This window comes from Lithobates pipiens, unplaced genomic scaffold (genome assembly GCF_037356315.1).
Source record: "Lithobates pipiens isolate NorthernLeopardFrog02 unplaced genomic scaffold, aLitPip1_a1.2 Scaffold_19, whole genome shotgun sequence".
Classification (NCBI taxonomy): Eukaryota; Metazoa; Chordata; class Amphibia; order Anura; family Ranidae; genus Lithobates; species Lithobates pipiens.
The window spans coordinates 104,118,172-104,138,681 of NW_027507764.1; the positions used below are offsets into that span (position 1 = coordinate 104,118,172).

At 41.4% G+C, this 20,510-nt stretch overlaps 1 protein-coding gene across 4 annotated transcripts in view; it reads left to right on the forward strand.

Moving 5' to 3' along the window:
- The window catches only part of DIP2C (disco interacting protein 2 homolog C), a 689,547-nt gene that overhangs the window by 490,141 nt on the left and 178,896 nt on the right, over positions 1-20,510 (forward strand). For all 4 annotated transcript variants that reach the window (XM_077491128.1, XM_077491125.1, XM_077491127.1 and 1 more), the window contains 2 exons: positions 1,593-1,712; positions 3,523-3,637. In XM_077491128.1, coding sequence (XP_077347254.1) covers positions 1,593-1,712; positions 3,523-3,637 — 235 coding nt within the window. The remainder of the gene's footprint in view (positions 1-1,592; positions 1,713-3,522; positions 3,638-20,510) is intronic.

The window sequence follows — 20,510 nt, forward strand, 5'->3', positions numbered from 1 at the left end:
AGCTTTGTGATACCTCTGCCACTGTTCCTCATCGAGAATACCCAAAGGCATATTCTAGGAGTACATGGAACAGGTAACGACAATACTGAGGACAGAAGATCTGTCACCTATTTCCAGTAACGAACCATGACAGGGCACACCCAAGTTACATGTGCAAAATCAGCTGTTGTGTGATTACATCTCGTACAGTTAGACGTGGGTATGCGATGCATAGCATGCAACCTCAAGTAAGACTGGTGTTTCATATATAGTTGTGTCAATTTGTTATTATTGCCTGTAGACACCTGTAAATGAGAGGAAAAAGGCTCTTCCCAATCCTCCTCTGTTAAATCTGGTATGATTTGTGGCTATTTGGGTTGCACATCAGTGGATTTTTGCTAACAGTAGCATTTAAAAGATAGATATAGACTAGGTCCTTCAGGATCTGGCAACTTTAATATGCCTTTGAGTGGGTAATTAGAAAATTTTGAGATGTTAGTCCCAAACTGAGCATGCAATGCATGCCTGAATTGAAGATATTTATAAAAGTTTGTACGGGGAGGTCAAATTTCTGCTGTAAAGTCAGCAAAGGATGAAAGGACAGTGGCAATATAGATATCCTCTAGAGTAGTTAAACATTTTTGTTCCCAGAAAGAGTAATCCGTGAAATGTAACAATTGAGAAAACATGAGGTTATGCCAAGTAGGAAGTTCAGCTTCAGCGTCCTTAAATCCTACAATACGTTTGGACTCTCTCCACATCGCTCTAGCCAAATTCAGAATCGGCAAACGCACTTTTTCTAGGGCTATCTTTGGTGCCTCCAAAGCTATCAACAAGTTAGTTAATTTAAGGACATATGCTAAATGTGAGTCCACCACTGGTCAAACAGGTGAAAGCCATTCAGTTAAATGGCATAGTTGTCCTGCTATAAAAGCAACTTCAACTTTAGACCATGCTGTCCAGCGAGACGGTTGAGAAAAACTATTTAACGCTGACACTGACTTGTTAGACAAGTTCATCTAAATCTGCTGTGCTCTAATACCACTCTTTCCCCAGATTGGCATTGCTGCTGTCTAACAATGTCTCCATTCAGAGTGAAGACATCCTAAGACAGGAAGTGTGTTACTGGCTAGATCAACATGTCGAAATAAAGAAAAACAAACTTAAACAGAAAATAATGCAGCCACCACATATATCGATTGGTAAGCTGCAACATATTACATTTTTGGGGGCTTTACTACCACTTTAAACTTGGATAAGCCAGTCCATGCCCAAAGCTGAGCCATGCACAAGTTGAATACAAAAAGCCAGTGGCCAGTAGAGACTTTTACTTTGAGCTGTTAAACAGCATATTGCAGAACTATACTCCAAATAAATCAAAAGGCAAAGCCCTATGCGTATTTTGGGGTCTGCCCAGGCATACAGAAAAAGACTTAGCGCATCATGAAGGCACAACAAGATGGCTCAATTTAGGTCACCCTACTACTACTTAAATTTCTTGTTCCCTTTCCCACTCTTATACTTATTATATCCACTACTAATGTTCTCACATTACTTTGCTTATTTGACAACATATTTATAGCTTGTAATTTTCCTTTTTTTTTTTCTAATAGCAAAAGTTGCATGTGTCAAGTCAAGGGATATGCACTGGGCGTTGGTTGCACATCGTGATCAGAGAGATATCAACCTGTCCTCTTTACGCATGTTGATTGTGGCTGATGGAGCAAATCCTTGTAAGTACATTTCATATATTGCCGTTCTCATCCAAAGGAAAGATGTATCCATATGCTACAATACTGTGAAATTGTATTTATCATATTCATTAATAATTAGATTTTTGTATCTTTTGTAAGACTAATTCATATTTATTGTTGTGTTTTTTTGTGTTTCTTTTGCATATATAAAAGATTCCCTTTAAAGTAAACCCTATCCAGAGAGATATTCTGGTTGTTAATGATGAGAATCTTCGGAAACGTTAGTTGTATAGATGCCATGCTGATCCCCTGGCTTTAATTCATAACCACTGATTGAAACTAGCAAGTTAACATGATATAAGAACTCCTTATCTTTATTCTTTTTCCAGGTTAGCCATTAGCTAAATGTGACTCACAGTTTCAGAAATTAGCAATGGCAGTCTACATGTTTCTCTTGGTTTCCCTTTAACTGTGACTTACTTATTTATTAAAGTGCTTGGAACTTTGGCCATGATATCAAATTGTGAAGTCTCATTACTGAGTAGGGTTTATCTCAAGCTGAAGACTATAATTTTGTTTGCTTTGCATGATAAATCTCTTTGGATAGAAATCATGCAAGTAAACATTTGCCATTGGTGTATAATAAGCTGCACATTTTACATACTGAATGATCACAATTGCAAATGTGTGATTGGTATGCATCTCCAAGTCGGGCAGATATATACTATATAACTGACATTAGCATTCCACACATCACCTGTTTATTATAAGTAAAAGGTACCATAACTTTTATCACCTCATATGACTGAATTTAAATATTTCAGAAAACCTGTTAATGCAGTTTGACAAGTATATTCCCTGACCTTTTCACAATTGGCCTCCTGTAAGAAAGTGCTGGGTGTTAAGAGCCATATTAGGTCAATGATGTCCTGTGCATCCCCGACTCTGTATACACACAGCTGCAGGGCAGGGAATCTCCTACCCACAACTCACTGGCCCAGCAATGACTGATAACTTCTGGGTTTGGACCCAACACAAGCTTATCCCTAGCTAGCATTCCCTATCTGTGTCCCATTGGCGAGCTTACTCTTCACTTCATGTCTGAGAGACACAGCAAAAGTTACCAAAAGGTGATATTCCTTAGTCAGTTATTACCAGAACAGTTTTACCCATTGGAAGATTTCCTCTAACCACCATGTTCCCATGGCAACTAAAACTTTTGGATTTTCAGTACCAGACAACAGTGAGGGTAAATCTCCATAGCAGAGACACAGGCAGCAATACAAACCTTACAGGGATTGTAACCCATCCTCATTCTATCCATAAGTTAAAAATCAAAAATTTTTGCTCTGTGTACATTGTAAGCTAATATTCATGCCATGCCCTGCTCATACGAACTGTAGGAAAAAAAGACCCAGGCCTGGCTGAATTATTTGCTCTGTGACCAGTTTAATGGCATAGCCTCCAAAGTGAATTTACTCTGTATAATAGGTTTTGCTATGTTTCCTACATTTTCCTTGAAATGAGCTTGGGTTTCTAATAGGATACTATATTTAAACATTTCTACATCCACAATGTCGTGTTTTTTTTTTCTCTAAGTATTGCATTGTACCCTTCTCACTGCCGGCTGAAGAGAGAGGTGTTGGCGGCTTGTATGAGATGGACAGAGACTAATGAGCTTCTGGTTTACAGTGCATTTTTCTTAGTGTTATAATGCCACAGGACAAGTGTAGAGATGAACTATTCAGAATGTCCGCAATGCTCTTTAAAGAGTTCTAAATCATCTTGTCCAAATGTAGTGTTTCCTGCTCATGCATCATCACATCCTTCTCTTGTGTTTCCTCCCCAGGGTCCATTTCTTCTTGTGACGCGTTCCTCAATGTCTTCCAAAGTAAAGGCCTGCGGCAAGAAGTCATTTGTCCTTGTGCCAGTTCACCAGAGGCTCTTACTGTGGCCATAAGGAGGTACTGTGAGTTGTTTACTTAAAGCAATAATTAATAAACTGACAATTTTTCACTGCATCTTTCCTGGACAAGAGGACATTGGCATCATTTTGCTGAGATGTAGCAGGGTGATTTTAGCAGGATTACATTTTTGTATATATATATATATATTTACAAATAAAGCTTCTGTTTTCTCATAAATTCTAATGATACTTTATCTCATGAATAAGTGCGTAACTTCTAATTCAAATGGCTCCTCTTCCTGCTCTCCTCAGGAAAATGTTTGCCAGTTAAAGAGACTTTTACTTTAAAGCCAGGAACAGGCTGAACAAAATAACTACAAGCTACTGCAACCATGAACGTGTGTTAAACTCTTCAAACACTGGACATTTTACATAATTCCAGGGAGCTGAAGTAGATAAAACCTGAAAATGCAGGAGTTAAACCCCTTTGACACTGCGGCGATTTGCAGGCACTACAGCACTAAAAATAGCACCTGCAAAGCGCCCTGAAAGAGCCGCTGCTGTGTCTCCAGCGTGAAAGCCCTGAGGGCTTTCACACTGGAGCAGTGCGCTGGCATCTTTGGAGCGGTGAAGGAACGGTGTATACACGGCGGTGTATATGGCAGTGTTTACCGCCTATGCAGTTCCTGCCCCAGTGTGAAAGTATCGGAGTGCCATTTCTAACCACGTTCTGAAAATGCTAGTTGCCTGGCTGTCTTTGTCAATTATCCAGTCAGAACGCATGATCTGCACACATTTTCTAGGCCTGTGACTTTGTGTATGTGTGTGTGTGTATATATATATATATATGTGTGTGTGTGTGTGTGTATATATATATATATATATATATATATATATGTGTGTGTGTGTGTATGTGTGTATATATATATATATATATATATATATATATATATATATATTATACTGTATTTACCGGCATATAGCACACACTTTTTTCCCCTGAAAATAGGGGTAAAATCACGGGTGCGTGTTATACGCCGACAGTGTGCCTCGGAGGTGAAGGAGGGGGACGAGTGCCGGCGGAATTCACCGAGCCGTCAACTCCTCTCCACTCGGCTCTAACTCGACTCTCACATCACACACACAGTCTGGCCTCCCCCACCGGCATTGGACCAGTGTTCTGTCTATCACAGGAGCTGGTACAATGGCGGAGGCGGGACTGTGTATGTGACTGCCGACTGAGAGACTATTAAACAGGAGATGACGGCCCAGTGATTTCCTGTTAGAGATTAGAGATTATGAGGTTTACCGTAATCGGGCAACTGCATTGATGGAGGAGATGGGAGCAGATCAGGCTGCAGATGGGCTCAGGTCAGGCTGTACTGAAGCTGCAGATGGGCACAGATCAGGCTGCATTGATGCTCACTGACCATTATTTTCCTTCACTGTGTTTTTTTTTTTTTTTTTAAGAACGCTTTTTTTCCCTGAAACTTCCCTCTTAAATTGAGGTGCGTGTTATACGACGATATATAGTGTATATAAATATTTACACACATACAGTGGGGAAAATAGTTATTTGATTCCCTACAGATTTTGTAAGTTTGCCCACTTAGAAAGAAATTAATGGTCTCCAATTTGTATAATTGATGTATTTTAAATCAGTGGTCATCAACCCTGTCCCCAGGGCCCACTAACAGGCCAGGTTTGCAAGATAACTGAAATACATCACAGGTGATATCATTTGCTGCTCAGTGATTGACGCATTCTAGTCTGCATCTCCCCAAGGTAATACATAAAACCTGGCCTGTTAGTGGGCCCTGAGGACAGGATTGATGACCACTGATTTAAAATACATCAATTATACAAATTGGAGACCATTAATTTCTTCATGATACAAATGTAGCCGTTCAGTGAGTAAAATACGTATTTGATCCCCAAGCAAAACATGGCTTAGGACTTAGTGGAGAAACCCGTGTTGGCAAGCACAGAGATAAGACGTTTCTTGTAGTTGGTTACCAGGTTTGCACACATCTCGGGAGGGATTTTGGTCCACAGTTCTTCTCTAAATTCTTAAGGTTTCTTGGCTGTCTCTTGACAACTCAGAAGTTTCAGCTCCTTTAGCATCAAGGTCTGGAGACTGACTAGTCCACTCCATGACCTTTATGTGCTTCTTGAACCACTCCTTTGTTACCTTGGTGGTATGTTTTGGATAATTGTCATGCTCTAAGACCCATTAATGACCCATCTTCAGTGTTCTGTTTGAGGAAAGAAGGTCATAGTCAGCATTTTTCTTCCTTCAAACACAGGGGGTCGAGTTAATGCCACAGAGCTATATTTTGGTGCCACCTGACCCCACAGCACATTATCCCAATCCTTTGAATCATTTAGATGTTCATTGGCATGACTGTACATGTGCCTTCTTAAGGGGGGGGACTCCCCATGTTTGGAGGAAGAAACATGCTTATTATGACCCTTAGAACACCATCCCTACAGTCAAGCACAGAGGTGGGAAAATTATGCTTTGGGGCTGTTTCTCAGCTAAAGGTTCAGGCTGACTTTGCTGCAATAGGATGGGGCCATGTATTGTAAAATCTTGGATGAGATACTTCTTTCCTCAGCCAGAACGCTGAAGATGGGGCATGGATGGGTCTTCCAGCATTTTAATGACCCAAAAGATACCACCAAGGGAACAAAGAAGTTGCTCAAGAAGAAGCATATTAAGCTCATGGAGTGGTCTAGCCAGTTTCCAGACCCATATCCTATAGAAAATTTATGGAAGGAGCTCAAACTTCGAGTTGCCAAGCAACAGCTAAGAAACCTTAAGGATTTAGAGAAGATCTGTAAAGAAGAGTGGACCAACATCCCTCCTGAGATGTGTGCAAACCTGGTAACCAACACCAACTACAAGAAAACATCTTACCTCTGTGCTTGTCAACAAGGGTTTCTCCACCAAGTCATGTTTTGCTTGGGGTTCAAATACTTATTTTACTCACTGAACTGCAACTCGGTTTATAACATTTGTATTGTGTGTGTTTTTCTGGATTTTTGGTTGATATTCTTTCTCTATCATTTAAAATACACCTATGATAACAATTATAGACCCTTAATTTCTTTGTGGGAAAACTTACAAAATCTACAGGGGATAAAATAATTATTTCCGTCACTGTATTTGAGGGGAAGGTGTGGGAGGTGTGTACCATGCTGGGGGCAGGGGGTCTGTACTGAGGAGTGGACTTGAATGGATCTGTATTGTGGGATTGACTTTGGGGGGGGTCTGTACTGTGGAATGGACTTGGGGAGTTTGTACTGAGGGGATGTGCTTGAGAAAGGGAGTATTCTGTACTGGGTAGGGAAGATTTAGGGCTGTGGGGGGGGATTTGGTTTGTCCTAGGAGCAATTTGGAGCTTTTAGCAGAGATCTGTGCTGGGGGGATTTGGGCTTGTGAGAATTTGTACTTGGAGGAGGCGCTAAATTTTGTTTGTACTCTGTGCACTGGCCTGTGAGTTAGTTACTCCTGATCCCTGCACTCTCTGCAATAACCACTCATGACTGTTGCACTTTGTGTTTTATGCACTTTTGACCCCCCCACACTGTGTTTTTAGAGTCCTGACCTCTGTGCGATATGCACTTCTTACTCCTGTACTCTAATACTGACTCCTACACACTTTACGTTGCTTACTCTTGAGCCATGCACTCTGTGAGTTACACAATTCTGACCTCTGCGCCCTAAAATAGCTGTTGTATTCCGGTGATAGATTCATTTTTTTTACACTGTTTTGTAGTGTCTTCCATAGCTGCTCTTCATTCCACAGTGTGCACTAGAATTTATAATCACCTGCCTAAGACAGCAGGGATCCAGCACAGTAATCTTCTTCAATGTCCTCCAGGTTGGCTTTTCCTTATGTAACATAATGAGAGTACTGACAGTACCATTGCAGTCCCTCGTTTGTGTATAATGTTTTTGCTTCTGGGCCTCAGTCCCTGCTTGCCTCAGTCAAATTAAATTGTGTTTCCTCTGCTGATATTCTTGCATATCTTGATGTGTGCAGAATAGAAAGATTGAAATAAGAGAAGGAAATGGTCAAGGACATGTAAATGTATAGAACAAAAGGGACCTGAAATTGAATTTGCTCAAAGTAGTGTCACAGAATGCTGTATAATCTGGAATGCATTTTCTCTGGAAATGCCCCTGTTTTCGTTCTGTGAACAGTTGGATTTTCCCCTCTTTTGCTCTGTTTTAGATCTGAATATTAAAAGTACATCTAACGCTATTGGCTACAATTTTCCAAGTAATTCTAAAATGTAAAGTTTAGCCGATTTCCAAAGTCATTTTGTAACAAAAAAGTGCACTTTGTAGTTATTAAATTTTGCCAAAATAGTGTTTTTTCAATGTCCCCAGCACTCTTCACTCTGCCAAACAGACCTGGTGGTGGGCAGGTCTATTTAATACCTACGTACTGCCCTTGCTGTGTTGGCACAGTTGTGTTGTAGTCTTTACATGCACATCCAATGTGATTATTATAATGTTACATTTATTTTAGATGGTATGGGCTTGCATTGTCGCCACATCTAAGAGATTAGAAAAACCTCCACTGTCAGGGAGGGTTTACAGGTAATGTTTTGGGTTTGTGGGGGATTTAGGGAAAAGCACAGAGAACAAAGACTGCACAACATACTTGTTTTGGCAGGAGCCTTCTAAAAGGGTGTTCTGCCTCTTAGTGCCTGATGTTTTTATGCAGGGAGTTATGGCAGTGTTGAAAGAAAAGGGGCTATACCATGGCCATCAAGGGTATCAAACGTCATGTTTCTTAGTGTAAGTCCAATATACGGTAAGTCAATAGCCTGCTTATATAATTCAAACACTGTACACCCAACTTTCAGAGTGAAAATGTAATACTTCTTAAGAAGTTCTAAAATATAAGTTTTAGGGGTTTGCACTATTCATTCTCCTGATGTCCTTCCACTATGCAGGGGGGATATAGGGACTATGTGTCATTCAAAACCTTTCCAGTTTTGCCATTCTCACCAAGCTGTCAGAGGTTTGAGACAGCAATGCCAAAGTAGCTTCCTCTCAGGCACTATCTTGTGCCTGAGTCTTTGGATGTAGAATCACTCCTCATGCTGCATACACACGATCGGAATTCTCGTCGGAAAAAGCTCTGATGGTTTTCCCGACGGAATTCCGCTCAAGCTGTCTTGCCTACACACGGTCACACCAAATTCCGATCATTTAGAGCGTGATAACGTACAACACGTACGACGGGACTAGAAAAAGGAAGTTCAATAGCCAGTAGCCAATAGCTTCCTTCTCGTAGTTGAATCTGAGCATGCGTGATTTTTGGCGTGTCGGAATTGCATACACACGATCGGAATTTCCGATAGAACGTTTTTCCGTCGGGAAAATTGAGAACATGGTATCAATTTTTGGCTGGTGGGGAATTCGGACAGCTAAATTCCGATGGAGCATACACACGGTCGCATTTTCCGATGAAAAGCTCTCATCTGTCTTTTTCTGTCTGGAATTCCGATTGTGTGTACGTAGCATTAGAGTCATTCAGTTGTCTGTGTAAATTTCAGTTTTAGCTACTGACCTCTGCACACAGCAGGTTTTTAGAACACAAGGTAAAGACAAATTTACAGTATATACATCAAGAATATCTTTGCACTCTATTATTTTAGTCCAGACCATGGTAAGCAAAGACATACTGTACAAAACCACTATGCTTTGCATTTGAGTAACAGAAATAACCCAAAAATCATATAAAGTGAAAGGCCCCTGCATTTACTTTACATTTTAGCTCAGTGGTTAAAGTGGAACTAAACTTTCCTATCAGTTTCAGCCAAGGAAGCTGCCAAATTGGCCTTTGTTTGATCTTCGACCGCCATGATGCTGCACATATGATCAATTATGACACCAGCCATTTAATGGTTTGACAGTTTGGTTGAGAGCACAACCAATGTGACAGTTATATGCATTTTGCACGTGCCAAGAATGTAACTCTTTTTTGAAACTGTTAAATTGATGTGTTTAGTTCCTGGTTTACATTTATGTTTATAATATTTTTTGATTTGATTTGAGACATCTGCCTGCCCTCTGTAGTGCATCTTTTGTTTAAGGCCTGGTTCACACCTATGCATTTTTTAGTGCGTTTTAAGTCTTGCAGAAACACAATACAGTCTATTTAACATGGTTTCCTATGGGTCATGTTCACATCTATGCATTTTATTGAAAGGTCCAGGAACCAGCATGTTGTGTTTTTGGTTCCATAAACTTCAATAGATCAAAAACGTCTATTAACCACTTCAGCCCTGGAAGATTTGGCTACTGAATGACCAGGCCATTTTTTGCGATTCAGCACTGCGTTGCTTTAACTGACAATTGCGCAGTTGTGCGACGTTGTACCCAAACAAAATTGACGTCCTTTTTTTCCCACAAATAGAGCTTTCTTTTGATGGTATTTGATCATCTCTGTGGTTTTTATTTTTTGCGCTATAAACAAAAAAAGAGCGACACTTTTGAAAAAAAAGATACAATATTTTGTACTTTTTGCTATAATAACGATCCCCCTTTTTTTTTTTTTTTTTTTTTTTTTTAAAAGCAATTTTTTTCTGATTTTAGGCCGATATGTATTCTTCTACATATTTTTGGTAATAAAAATCGCAATAAGCTTATGTTGATTGGTTTGCGCAAAAGTTATATCGCCTACAAAATAGGGGATAGATTTATAGTATTTTTATTATTCATTTTTTTTTATTTTTATTACTAGTAATGGTGGTGATCTGCGATTTTTATCGCGATTGCGACAGTATGGCAGACACATCGGACAATTTTGACACATTTTTGGGACCATTTATACAGCAATCAGTGCTATAAAAATACATTGATTACTGTAAAAATGTCACTGACAATGAAGGGGTTAACACTACGGGTTATCAAGGGGTTAACTGTGTTCCCTGCTACGTGTTCTAACTGAAGGGGGTATGGGACTTGCTAGAGGAAGAGATAGATTGGTGTTCATAGAAGATCCATCTCTTATCCCCTCAGTGAACCGGGATCTCTAGGTGTTTACACACGGAGATCCCATTTCTCGCCGTGTCATGATCAATCGTGGGAACTCGGTGGTCATCACGACCGCCAGGCACTCGCATCGGCTCCGGGTGTGAGCAGCACTCGCTTCCCTAGTGGCCACAAATAGAAGCGACGTAACATGATTCGCGTAGCCGAGCCATGTAGTACAACTGTGGCGGCTGGTCGGTAAGCGGTTAAACACAAAATACACCTGGAATATGCATCGACTGCAACCTGCATAGGTGTGAACCAGGTCTAATGCAATTTGCTTGAAAGACTGGGGCAGTATGTTTGTGATTCAAATAGAGGCAAGGATCAGACTGCACATTTGACAACGAAGGGCAGGAATGAACCCTAAACGGCTGCACCCAGGTGCTTTGATTTTGTTTTAAGAGATCTATATAAAAAAAAATACTGCCATACTTTGGCAGTTTTTTTTTTTTCCAATTGTGTCTGTAGAGTCTGCTATTGAACAGTGATTGCATTCTAGCATTTATGTGGCAGCTCAGATGTCATTGCTTCTGGTTGTCTCTCCTGTATCTTCATATTTTGTTCTGTTAATGCCTGAAGGCTTTCAGTGTGCCATTTCAGAGCTGGCGCTTGCTGTAACCTTTAATTGAGATTTATCACTGCAGGTTTTTAAGAAAAGCTTTGCGAGAGATCGTATTGCTTTCTAAATGAACTTGTGTCATGTGACCTGTTAGGAGAACGCAAATAATTAGTAGTGAATGGCGCAGTGGATAAAGATTACACAGTACAACCTCGGGAGACCTACAAAGAAGCTGAATGCTTTTCCTGCTGCATTTGCCTGGGCTATTTAAGTAACTTGATATGCTTTGCATGTAATTGTCATTCATAACCCAAACTGAATTGCATTATCTTCCTATTTGCGTGTCGGAGTGAAGCCGGATGGAGTGGTGTCTCATCTGATCCTTGAGAATCACTGTGACATTTCTGTCTGGCTGAGCTGGCTGCTTCACTCAGTCAGTAGGGCAGGGGTTGACAAATTTGCTTGGAATCTAGGAGCTAGCTAAAAAAGTTATGAGCCAGGTCCGTGACGGCGATCTGGACCTGTCCCTAGCCCCCAGCCCCCCACATATGAGATCACCTCTCATTGGACGCTCGAGTGCTAAATGGCCGCTGTGATTGGCTGTATCCAAGGGACACGGCCAACACAGAACTTCCCGATGCGCGCCCATGGCGGCGTGCAGAGGGGAAGCAAACAGGAGGATGTCCAGGGACGCCCTCCCGGCAATTGGTGTCCGCACTGTAGACATCTTTCGTCTATAGCGCGGGCACGAAGTGGTTAACAAAAAAATTTGACTTCTTTTATTTCCGCCATATTCCCGCTTATTTACAGCCATATCCCCGCTAAGGGTTCGATCAGGTCCGCCTGAAAAACTGACAGGTGAACCCGATCAGACAGCCCTTGTGAAAGGGGCCAAGCAGGTAGGATTACAAATAATATTTTTTTTTTCCTTAATTAACATTTTTTTTTTTTACTTTTAAAAAATAAATAAAAATAAAAGCTATTATGAAAAAAAAATGATATATATGAAGCTATTTACCAGCCACCACACTCATTGTTGGGCAAAAGGTGCCAGATGACGCCCGCAATCACTTCCTTCTCTTCACTTTGGGAAGGAAATGGGCGGGCAGTGAAAAACAGGCAGGGCTTTGAAGCTCCATTAGGATTAGCATTATTGGATGGGTTGTAATTTCAACATCCACCACAAGATGGCGCCAGACTACGGAAAGACTTTAGAAGGCCGCAAAGCGGCGGCCTCAATTACCGGCCGGCGCGGCCCGATGCAAGCGCACGGCGGAGTTCGGGGTCCACACGGAGACAGAATACTCCAGCTGTGTTGCCCCAGGTGCCAGGACGCGAATTCTAGTCGCAAATGCGACCTGGCGCCCGGGGTTTGTCGAGCCCTGCAGTAGGGTATATGAAATAAACATGCTTCTAGGAGTATACTGAACAAGCCCACAGGGTGGCAGTGTGATTTTTACCCTATGCAACCCTATGTGCTTTTTACCCTATGTGCTTTTTACCCTATGCAAAAACCATTAGGCTGATTTCTACTATATGCTTACCAGCCACTTTATTAGGTACACCTTGCTAGTACCGGGTTGGACCCCCTTTTGCTTTCAGAATTGTCTTAATACTTCATGGAATCTGGTGACTGTGGAGGCCATTGGAGTACAGTGAACTCATTGTCATGTTCAACAAACCAGTTTGAGACGATTTGAGCTTTGTGACATGGTGCATTATCCTGCTGGAAGGAGCCATCAGAAGATGGGTACACTGTAGTCATAAAGGGATGGACATGGTCAGCAACAATACTCATGTAGGACGTGGCATTTAAACGATGCTCAATTAGTACTAAGGGGCCCAAAGTGTGGCAAGCAAATATTCCCCACACCATTACACAATCAGCCCAAACCGTTGATACAAGGAAGGATGGATCCATGCTTTCATCTTGTTTACGCCAAATTCTGACCTTACCATCTGAATGTCACAGCTGAAATCAAGACTTGTCAGACCAGGCAATGTTTTTCCAGTTTTCTGTTGTCCAATTTTGGTGAGCTTGTGAGAATTGTAGCCTCAGTTTCCTGTTGTTAGCTGACAGGAGTGGCACCTGGTGGGGTCTTCTGCTGCTGTAGCTCATCTGCTTCAAGGTTTGATGTGTTGTGCATTCAGAGATGGTATTCTGCATACCTTGGTTGTAACAAGTGGTTATTTGAGTTACTGTTGGCTTTCTATCATCTGGTACCAGTCTGCCCATTCTCCTCTGACATCAACAAGGCATTTCCGTCCACACAACTGTCCCCCGCTGGATATTTTGCCTTTTTTGGACCATTCTCTGTAAACCCTAGAGATGGTTGTGTGGGAAAATCAAAGTAGGTCAGCAGTTTTTGAAATACTCAGACCAGCCCGTCTGGCACCAACAACCATGCCACGATCAAAAGTCACTAAAATCCCCTTTCTTCCCCATTCTGATGCTCGCTTTGAACTTCAGCAAGTGGTCCTCACCATGTCCAGATGCCTAAATGCATTGAGTTGCTGCCATGTGATTGGCTGATTAGCAATTTCTGTTACCAAGCAATGGGTGTATCTAATAAAGTGTCCAGGAGTGTATTTTGCCAGGACCAGCAGTGAGGCTGCATAACTAATATGGATGATGCCCCTTATGTAAAACAGAATTGACTTTCAGGGCCGGTTCACACTGCTGCGTGGTGTGAGATCGCATGTGATTCGCTCCGCACTGCAGTGCACATCAAATGCGATGTTCGTGCGATATAAATTCAGCGGTACATGAATTTGCATCACATTCGGACCAAACTCGCACAGGACCCTTTTTTTGGTTCACACCCATGTGATCCGATTCCTGGCTGAATTTGCAGATCGCACTGCGATTGAAAACCGATTTGGGGGTGTCATTAACTTTTAATTGACATTCCCAGCAGTTCGTATAGGGCAGTGTGAATTGGCAACAGGAAAAATGCGATGCGGGAACCCGCAGAGGATTTGCAGGGTTCCCGAATCACAGCAGTGTGATTCGGCCCCCCAGGGTATGTAATAATAATAATAGTGCTCATATGTGGTACAACGGTACCGTTCAATGTGTATGTGCTACAGAAAGACCATTATTTAAAGTAAAAAAAAAAGAACATTTGCACCAATACTTTGTTTATGGCCTTGGTAAAATAAATGCAGTCTCATTTAATAAAACCAAAGCTTGCATCTCAGACTGTTTAGTTAGCCACACATAGGTATTGTGTATATATAGATATTAGGGCTGTTACTGATTAAAATTTTCAAATTCGATTAATCGATTTTTTTAAATTGATTAATCAACTAATTTTGATTTATTATAACGCACATACAGATCCAACTACTTTTAGCTGACCTCCTTGCATTGCAACTCTGCATTAGTCAGTGGTAAAAGTGGTATACACTATATACAAACACCCGACACTAGTTAGTTTGCATAATCCATGACTTATCTTCACAGTTCACACAAATACGTTTTAAATTCAAACTGTAGCACTGACGTAAGTAAAAAAAATTTCCACAGTAGCGTGACAGTCCCTCCAACTCCGGTCTAACTAATCACTCTCATCTTATGGAATGGACCCCTGTGCAAACAGGTGGTCATGCAATTGGGTATCAAAAGGGATAACACGGACCATAAACTTCTCTCACATCTCCTTAGATCTCAGCAAGGACGCCAGGTCATGGGTAGAGAAAAGATCTAAGTGGTCACCGCTTAACCACTTCAGCCCGGACCATTTTGCTGGCCAAAGACCAAACCACTTTTTGCGATTCGGCACTGCGTCGCTTTAACTGACAATTGCGCGGTCGTGCAACGTGGCTCCCAAACAAAATTTACATCCTTTGTTTTCCTCACAAATAGAGCTTTCTTTTGGTGGTATTTGATCACCCCTGTGGTTTTTAAAAAATTCCCTCAGTTTAGGCCGATACGTATTCTTCTACATATTTTTGGTAAAAAAAAAATCACAATAAGCAATTCTTGATTGGTTTTCGCAAAAGTTATAGCGTCTACAAAATAGGGGATAGTTTTATGGCATTTTTATTAATATTTTTTTTTTTACTAGTAATGGCAGTGATCAGTGATTTTTATTGTGACTGCGACATTATGGCGGACACATCGGACATTTTTGATACATTTTTGGGACCATTGTCATTTATACAGCAATCACTGCTATACAAATGAAGTGATTCCTGTGTAAATGACACTGGCAGTGAAGGGTTAACCAGTGGGTGGCAGGGTAGGGGTTAAGTGTTCCTAGAGGTGTGTTACTAACTGTTGGGGGCTGGACTTTCTTTTAGTGAACACTGATCTCTGCTCCAATCACATGGAGCAGAGATCAGCGTCACTTGTTGCTAGGCAGAATGGGGAGATGCTGTTTACAACGGCATCTCCCAGTTCAGCCGCCCCATGAAACGATCGCGGGTATGCCCACGGTGATCGAGTCCGCGGGACCCGCGACCAGACTCACGGGGGTCCTGACCAGCATGTGAGCGCGCTCGCAATGGCGGGGCGGCATTTAAGATTGGACGTACCTGTACGCCAATATGCCTGCCCGTGCCATTCTGCCGGCGTGCGCTGGTCGGGAAGTGGTTAAGTATAAGATTTAATTTTTGTGTTCAAACACAAACTACTCACATAAAGATGATAAAAACACAGCATGTAAAGCCAACAATAGTGTTAGTTCCGTAGGGCAGCAGCGGGTGATGTCATGCGTAGCCCCTCCCCCATACGCGTTATGTTCCGTCAGAAATTCAACGTCACCGGACTCTTCCCCCTTCCCTTTGTTAGCAGACAGAGGCACTTGGGGAAGGGGGAGGAGTCCGGTGACTTCAATGTCCATGACATCACCGGATCTACGACAGAACTCCCTGAAGACCCGGAAGCTGGCAGCCGGCGGAGAGGTGAGTACCGATCAAAAAAATGAATCACGGAATTACTTTTTCATTTCCACAGCCCTAATATATATATATATAATATATATATATATATATATATATATATATATATATATATACAGTATATATATATATATATATATACAGTATATATGTATGTGTGTGTATATATATATATATATATATATATATATGCCAAAAAATGGCCTGGTCATGAAGGGGGTTAAATCTTCCGCAGGGCAAGTGGTTAAACGTGCTTTACAGATGCAAGTCAAAAGCATACCACAGATGTGTAAATTAGTCCTATTTCAATTACAGTTAAACCCTGGTAAATGGCTCATTGTAGGGGCATACCCGAGGACTTTGCTGGGGATTGCGTAAATTTTACCTCTGTGCTCTCTTAGGAAAAGCATTAAGTCAATTATGAGCATGAGAGGAGAATTCTAGGCAGAGTAAGAATGGTTATGTTTTATTACATAGTAGGTGAGGTTGAAAAAAGACACAAGTCCATCAAGTCCAACCTATGTGTGTGAATATATGTCAGTATTACATTGTATATCCCTGTATGTTGTAATCGTTCAGGTGGTTATCCAATATTTTTTTTTAAACTATCTATGCTCCCCGCTGAATCCACCTCCTGTGGAAGGGAAGGGAATTCCACATCCAACCGCTTTTCTTCTAATTTTGGTGCATGGCCACTTTTCTTGTTAAACTTTCTTCCACAAAAACGTTTTATCCCTATTGTGGGGTCACCAGTATGGTATATTTGTAAATTAAAATCCTACCCCCTGTCAAGCGTCTCTTCTCCAGAGAGAATAAGTTCAGTGCTCACAACCTTTCTTCATAACCAATATCCTCCAGACCCTTTTATTAGCTTTGTTGCCCTTCTTTGTACTCGCTTCATTTCCAGTACATCCTTCCTGAGGACTGGTGCCCAGAACTGGACATTATACTCCAGGTGAAGCTGGACGAAAGTCTTGTAGAGCGGGAGAATTATCGCTTTATCCCTGGAATTCCCTTTTTAATGCATGCCAATATTCTGTTTGCTTTGTTAGGCTCAGCAATGGCATGCAATACCAAGCTGCTGCTATCATCTACTAGGACCCCCACGTCCTTTTCCATCCTAGATTCCCCCAGAGGTTCTCCCCCCAGTGTATAGATTGCATTCATATTTTTTGCCACCCAAATGCATTATTTGACTTTTTTTTTTTTTTACATTAAACCTCATTTGCCATGTAGTTGCCCACCCCATTAATTTGTTCAGATATTATTGCAAGGTTTCCACATAATGCGGAGAAGTTATTGCCCTGCTTAGCTTTGTGTCGTCTGCACAGAGATTGAACTCTTTACCCCATCCTCCAGGTTATTTATGAACAAATTAAACAAAATTGGTCACAGGACAGAACCCTGGGGGACCCCACTACCCACCCCTGACCATTCTGAGTATTCCCACCCTCTGAACTTGCCCTTGTATCCCGTTTTCAATCCATGTACTCACCCTATGGTCCATTCCAACAGACCTTACTTTGTACAGTAAACGTTTATGAGGAACTGTGTCAAATGCTTTTGCAAAATCCAGATACACCATGACTACGGGCCCTCCTTTATCTAGGTTGTAATAATAATTTACAACATGTATGTGTATGTGTATATATATATATATATAGTGTATATGTATGTATATATGTGTATGTATGTGTGTGTATATATATATATATATATATATATATATATATATATATATTATTTTAACCACTTGCCTACTGGGCACTTAAACACCCCTCCTGCCCAGACCAATTTTCAGCTTTCAGTGCTCTCACACTTTGAATGACAATTACTCAGTCTTGTAACACTGTACCCAAATGAATTTTTTGTCCTTTTTTTCATACAACTAGAGCTTTCATTTGGTGGTATTTCATCATCTCTGGGTTTTTTATTTTTTGCGCTATAAATTAAAAAAGACTGAAAATTTTGAAAAAATGCATTTTTCTTTGTTTCTGTGATAAAATTTAGCAAATTATAAAAAAAAATTCATGAATTTTGGCCACAATTTATACTGCTATATATCTTTGGTACAAATAACCCAAATTAGTGGATATTATTTGGTCTTTGTGAACGTTAGAGAGTCTACAAGCTGGGGTGCAAATCATAAAAAATTGATCACATCTGATGTACTGGTGGTCTATCTCATTTCTTGACACCTGAGCAAGCCAGGAAAGTACAAATACCCCCCAAATGACCTCTTTTTGGAAAGTAGACATTCCAAGGTATTTAATAAGAGGCATAGTGAGGTTTTTGGTGTTGTCATTTTTTCCCACAATTCTTTGCAAAATGAAGATTTTTTTTTTTTCCCCACAAAATTGTCATTGTAATAGGTTATTTCTCTCACATGGCATGTGTATACCACAAATTACACCCCAAAATACATTCTGCTACTCCTCCTGAGTATTACGATACCACATGTGTGGGACTTTTTCACAGCCTGGCCACTTAGAGAGGCCCAATATGCAGGGAGCGCCTTCACGGGTTCTAGGAGCATAAATTACACATCTAATTTGTTGACTACCTATTACACTTTTGAAGGCCCTGGAGCACTAGGACAATGACATGTGACACTGATGTGGCACTGATACGTGGCACTGATGGCATGTGACACTGATGTGACACTGACAGATGGCACTAATACGGGGCACTGATGACACGTGACACCGATGACAGATGGAACTAATATGTGGCACTGAAGACACGTGACACTGATGACAGATGCACTAATGCGTGGCACTGATGACAGATGCACTAATACGTGGCACTGATGACAGATGCACTAATACGTGGCACTGATGACAGATGCACTAATACGTGGCACTGATGACAGATGCACTAATACGTGGCACTGATGACAGATGGCACTAATACGTGGCACTGATGACACCTGACACTGATGAAAGATGGCACTAATACGTGGCACTGATGACACTGACACGTGGCACTGATGACACGTGGCACTGATGACACGTGGCACTGGGGACAGGTGGCACTGGGGACAGGTGGCACATGGCACTGGGGACAGGTGGAATGGATAGGTGGCACTGGGGACGGGTGGTACTGGGGACAGATGACACTGATAGGTGGCACTGGGGACAGGTGGCATTGATAGGTGGCATTGGGAACACATGGCACTAACAGGTGGCACTTGAGACAGATGGCACTGATAGGTGGCACAGGGGACAGATGACACTGATAGGTGGCACTGGGGACAGGTGGGCATGTGTGAGTGTGTGTGTGTTTCATTGTGTGTGTGTGTGTGTGTTTTACTGTGTGTGTGTGTTCTCACTAACGCTGCAGCTGCAGCACGGAAGCTCTCCCTCCTCACACGCTGTCTCTGTGTGAGAAGAGGAGCCGGCGATGAGAGATGATCTCATATGTTTACATATGAGATCACCTCTCATTGGACAGGCCGAACAAGTGCTAAATGGCTGCTGGGATTGGCCATTTAGCACGATCTGTGATTGGCTGTGTCTGAGGGACACGGCCAACACAGAACTTCCCCGATGCGTGCCCGCGGTGGTGCGAAGAGGGAAAGTAAATAGGAGGACGTCCAGGGATGCCCTCCCGGGTGATAGCGTCCGCGCTGTAGCCGTCTTTTGGCTATAGCGTGGGCGCGAAGTGGTTAAAGCATTAGTAAACGAGAAATCATCAGTTTTAAAGTACACATTTAGTGAGAAAAAATATATAGGTCCTGTGTCAAGGGGAGCTTTTGTTCAGGGATTGTAACGATCCCCATACAAGTCTATAGAAAGTAGCTTGAAGCAGATCAAATGCACTTGTTAGTGATTTATGAATTATCTCATAAGCATCTCAAACCGATGTCAAAAGCAAGCTGAATTTGCCCATTAGCACAGGCCCAATGGCTGTCATTGTTTTCTATCGCTGTCTTTAATAACTTTAGTATTGGGCACTTTCACTGCCCAGGCCAATTTTCAGCTTTCGGCATTGTCACACTTTGAATGACAATGTGCAGTCATGCAATGCTGTACCCATATGAAATTTGTATCATTTTTTTATTTTTTATTTTTAGACCAATAGAGCTTGGTGGTATTTAACCACCCGTGGGGTTTTCTGTTATAACATTTTGTAAATAAATAATCTTTATTAATATATTTAGGTCAACATGTATACTGCTACATTTCTTTGGTGAAAATAACCCAAATCAGTGTATATTATTTAGTCTGTAGGAAAGATATATTGCATGGTGAGTCCACAAACTATAGCATATACAGTGTATCTGAAAATTAATCAGTCCCGATGTACTGACGACCTATCTTGTTTCTTGAGGCCCAAAAACTCCAGGACAGTACAAATATCCCCAAAATTACCCCATTTTGGCAAATAGTCCGCAATATTTAGTAA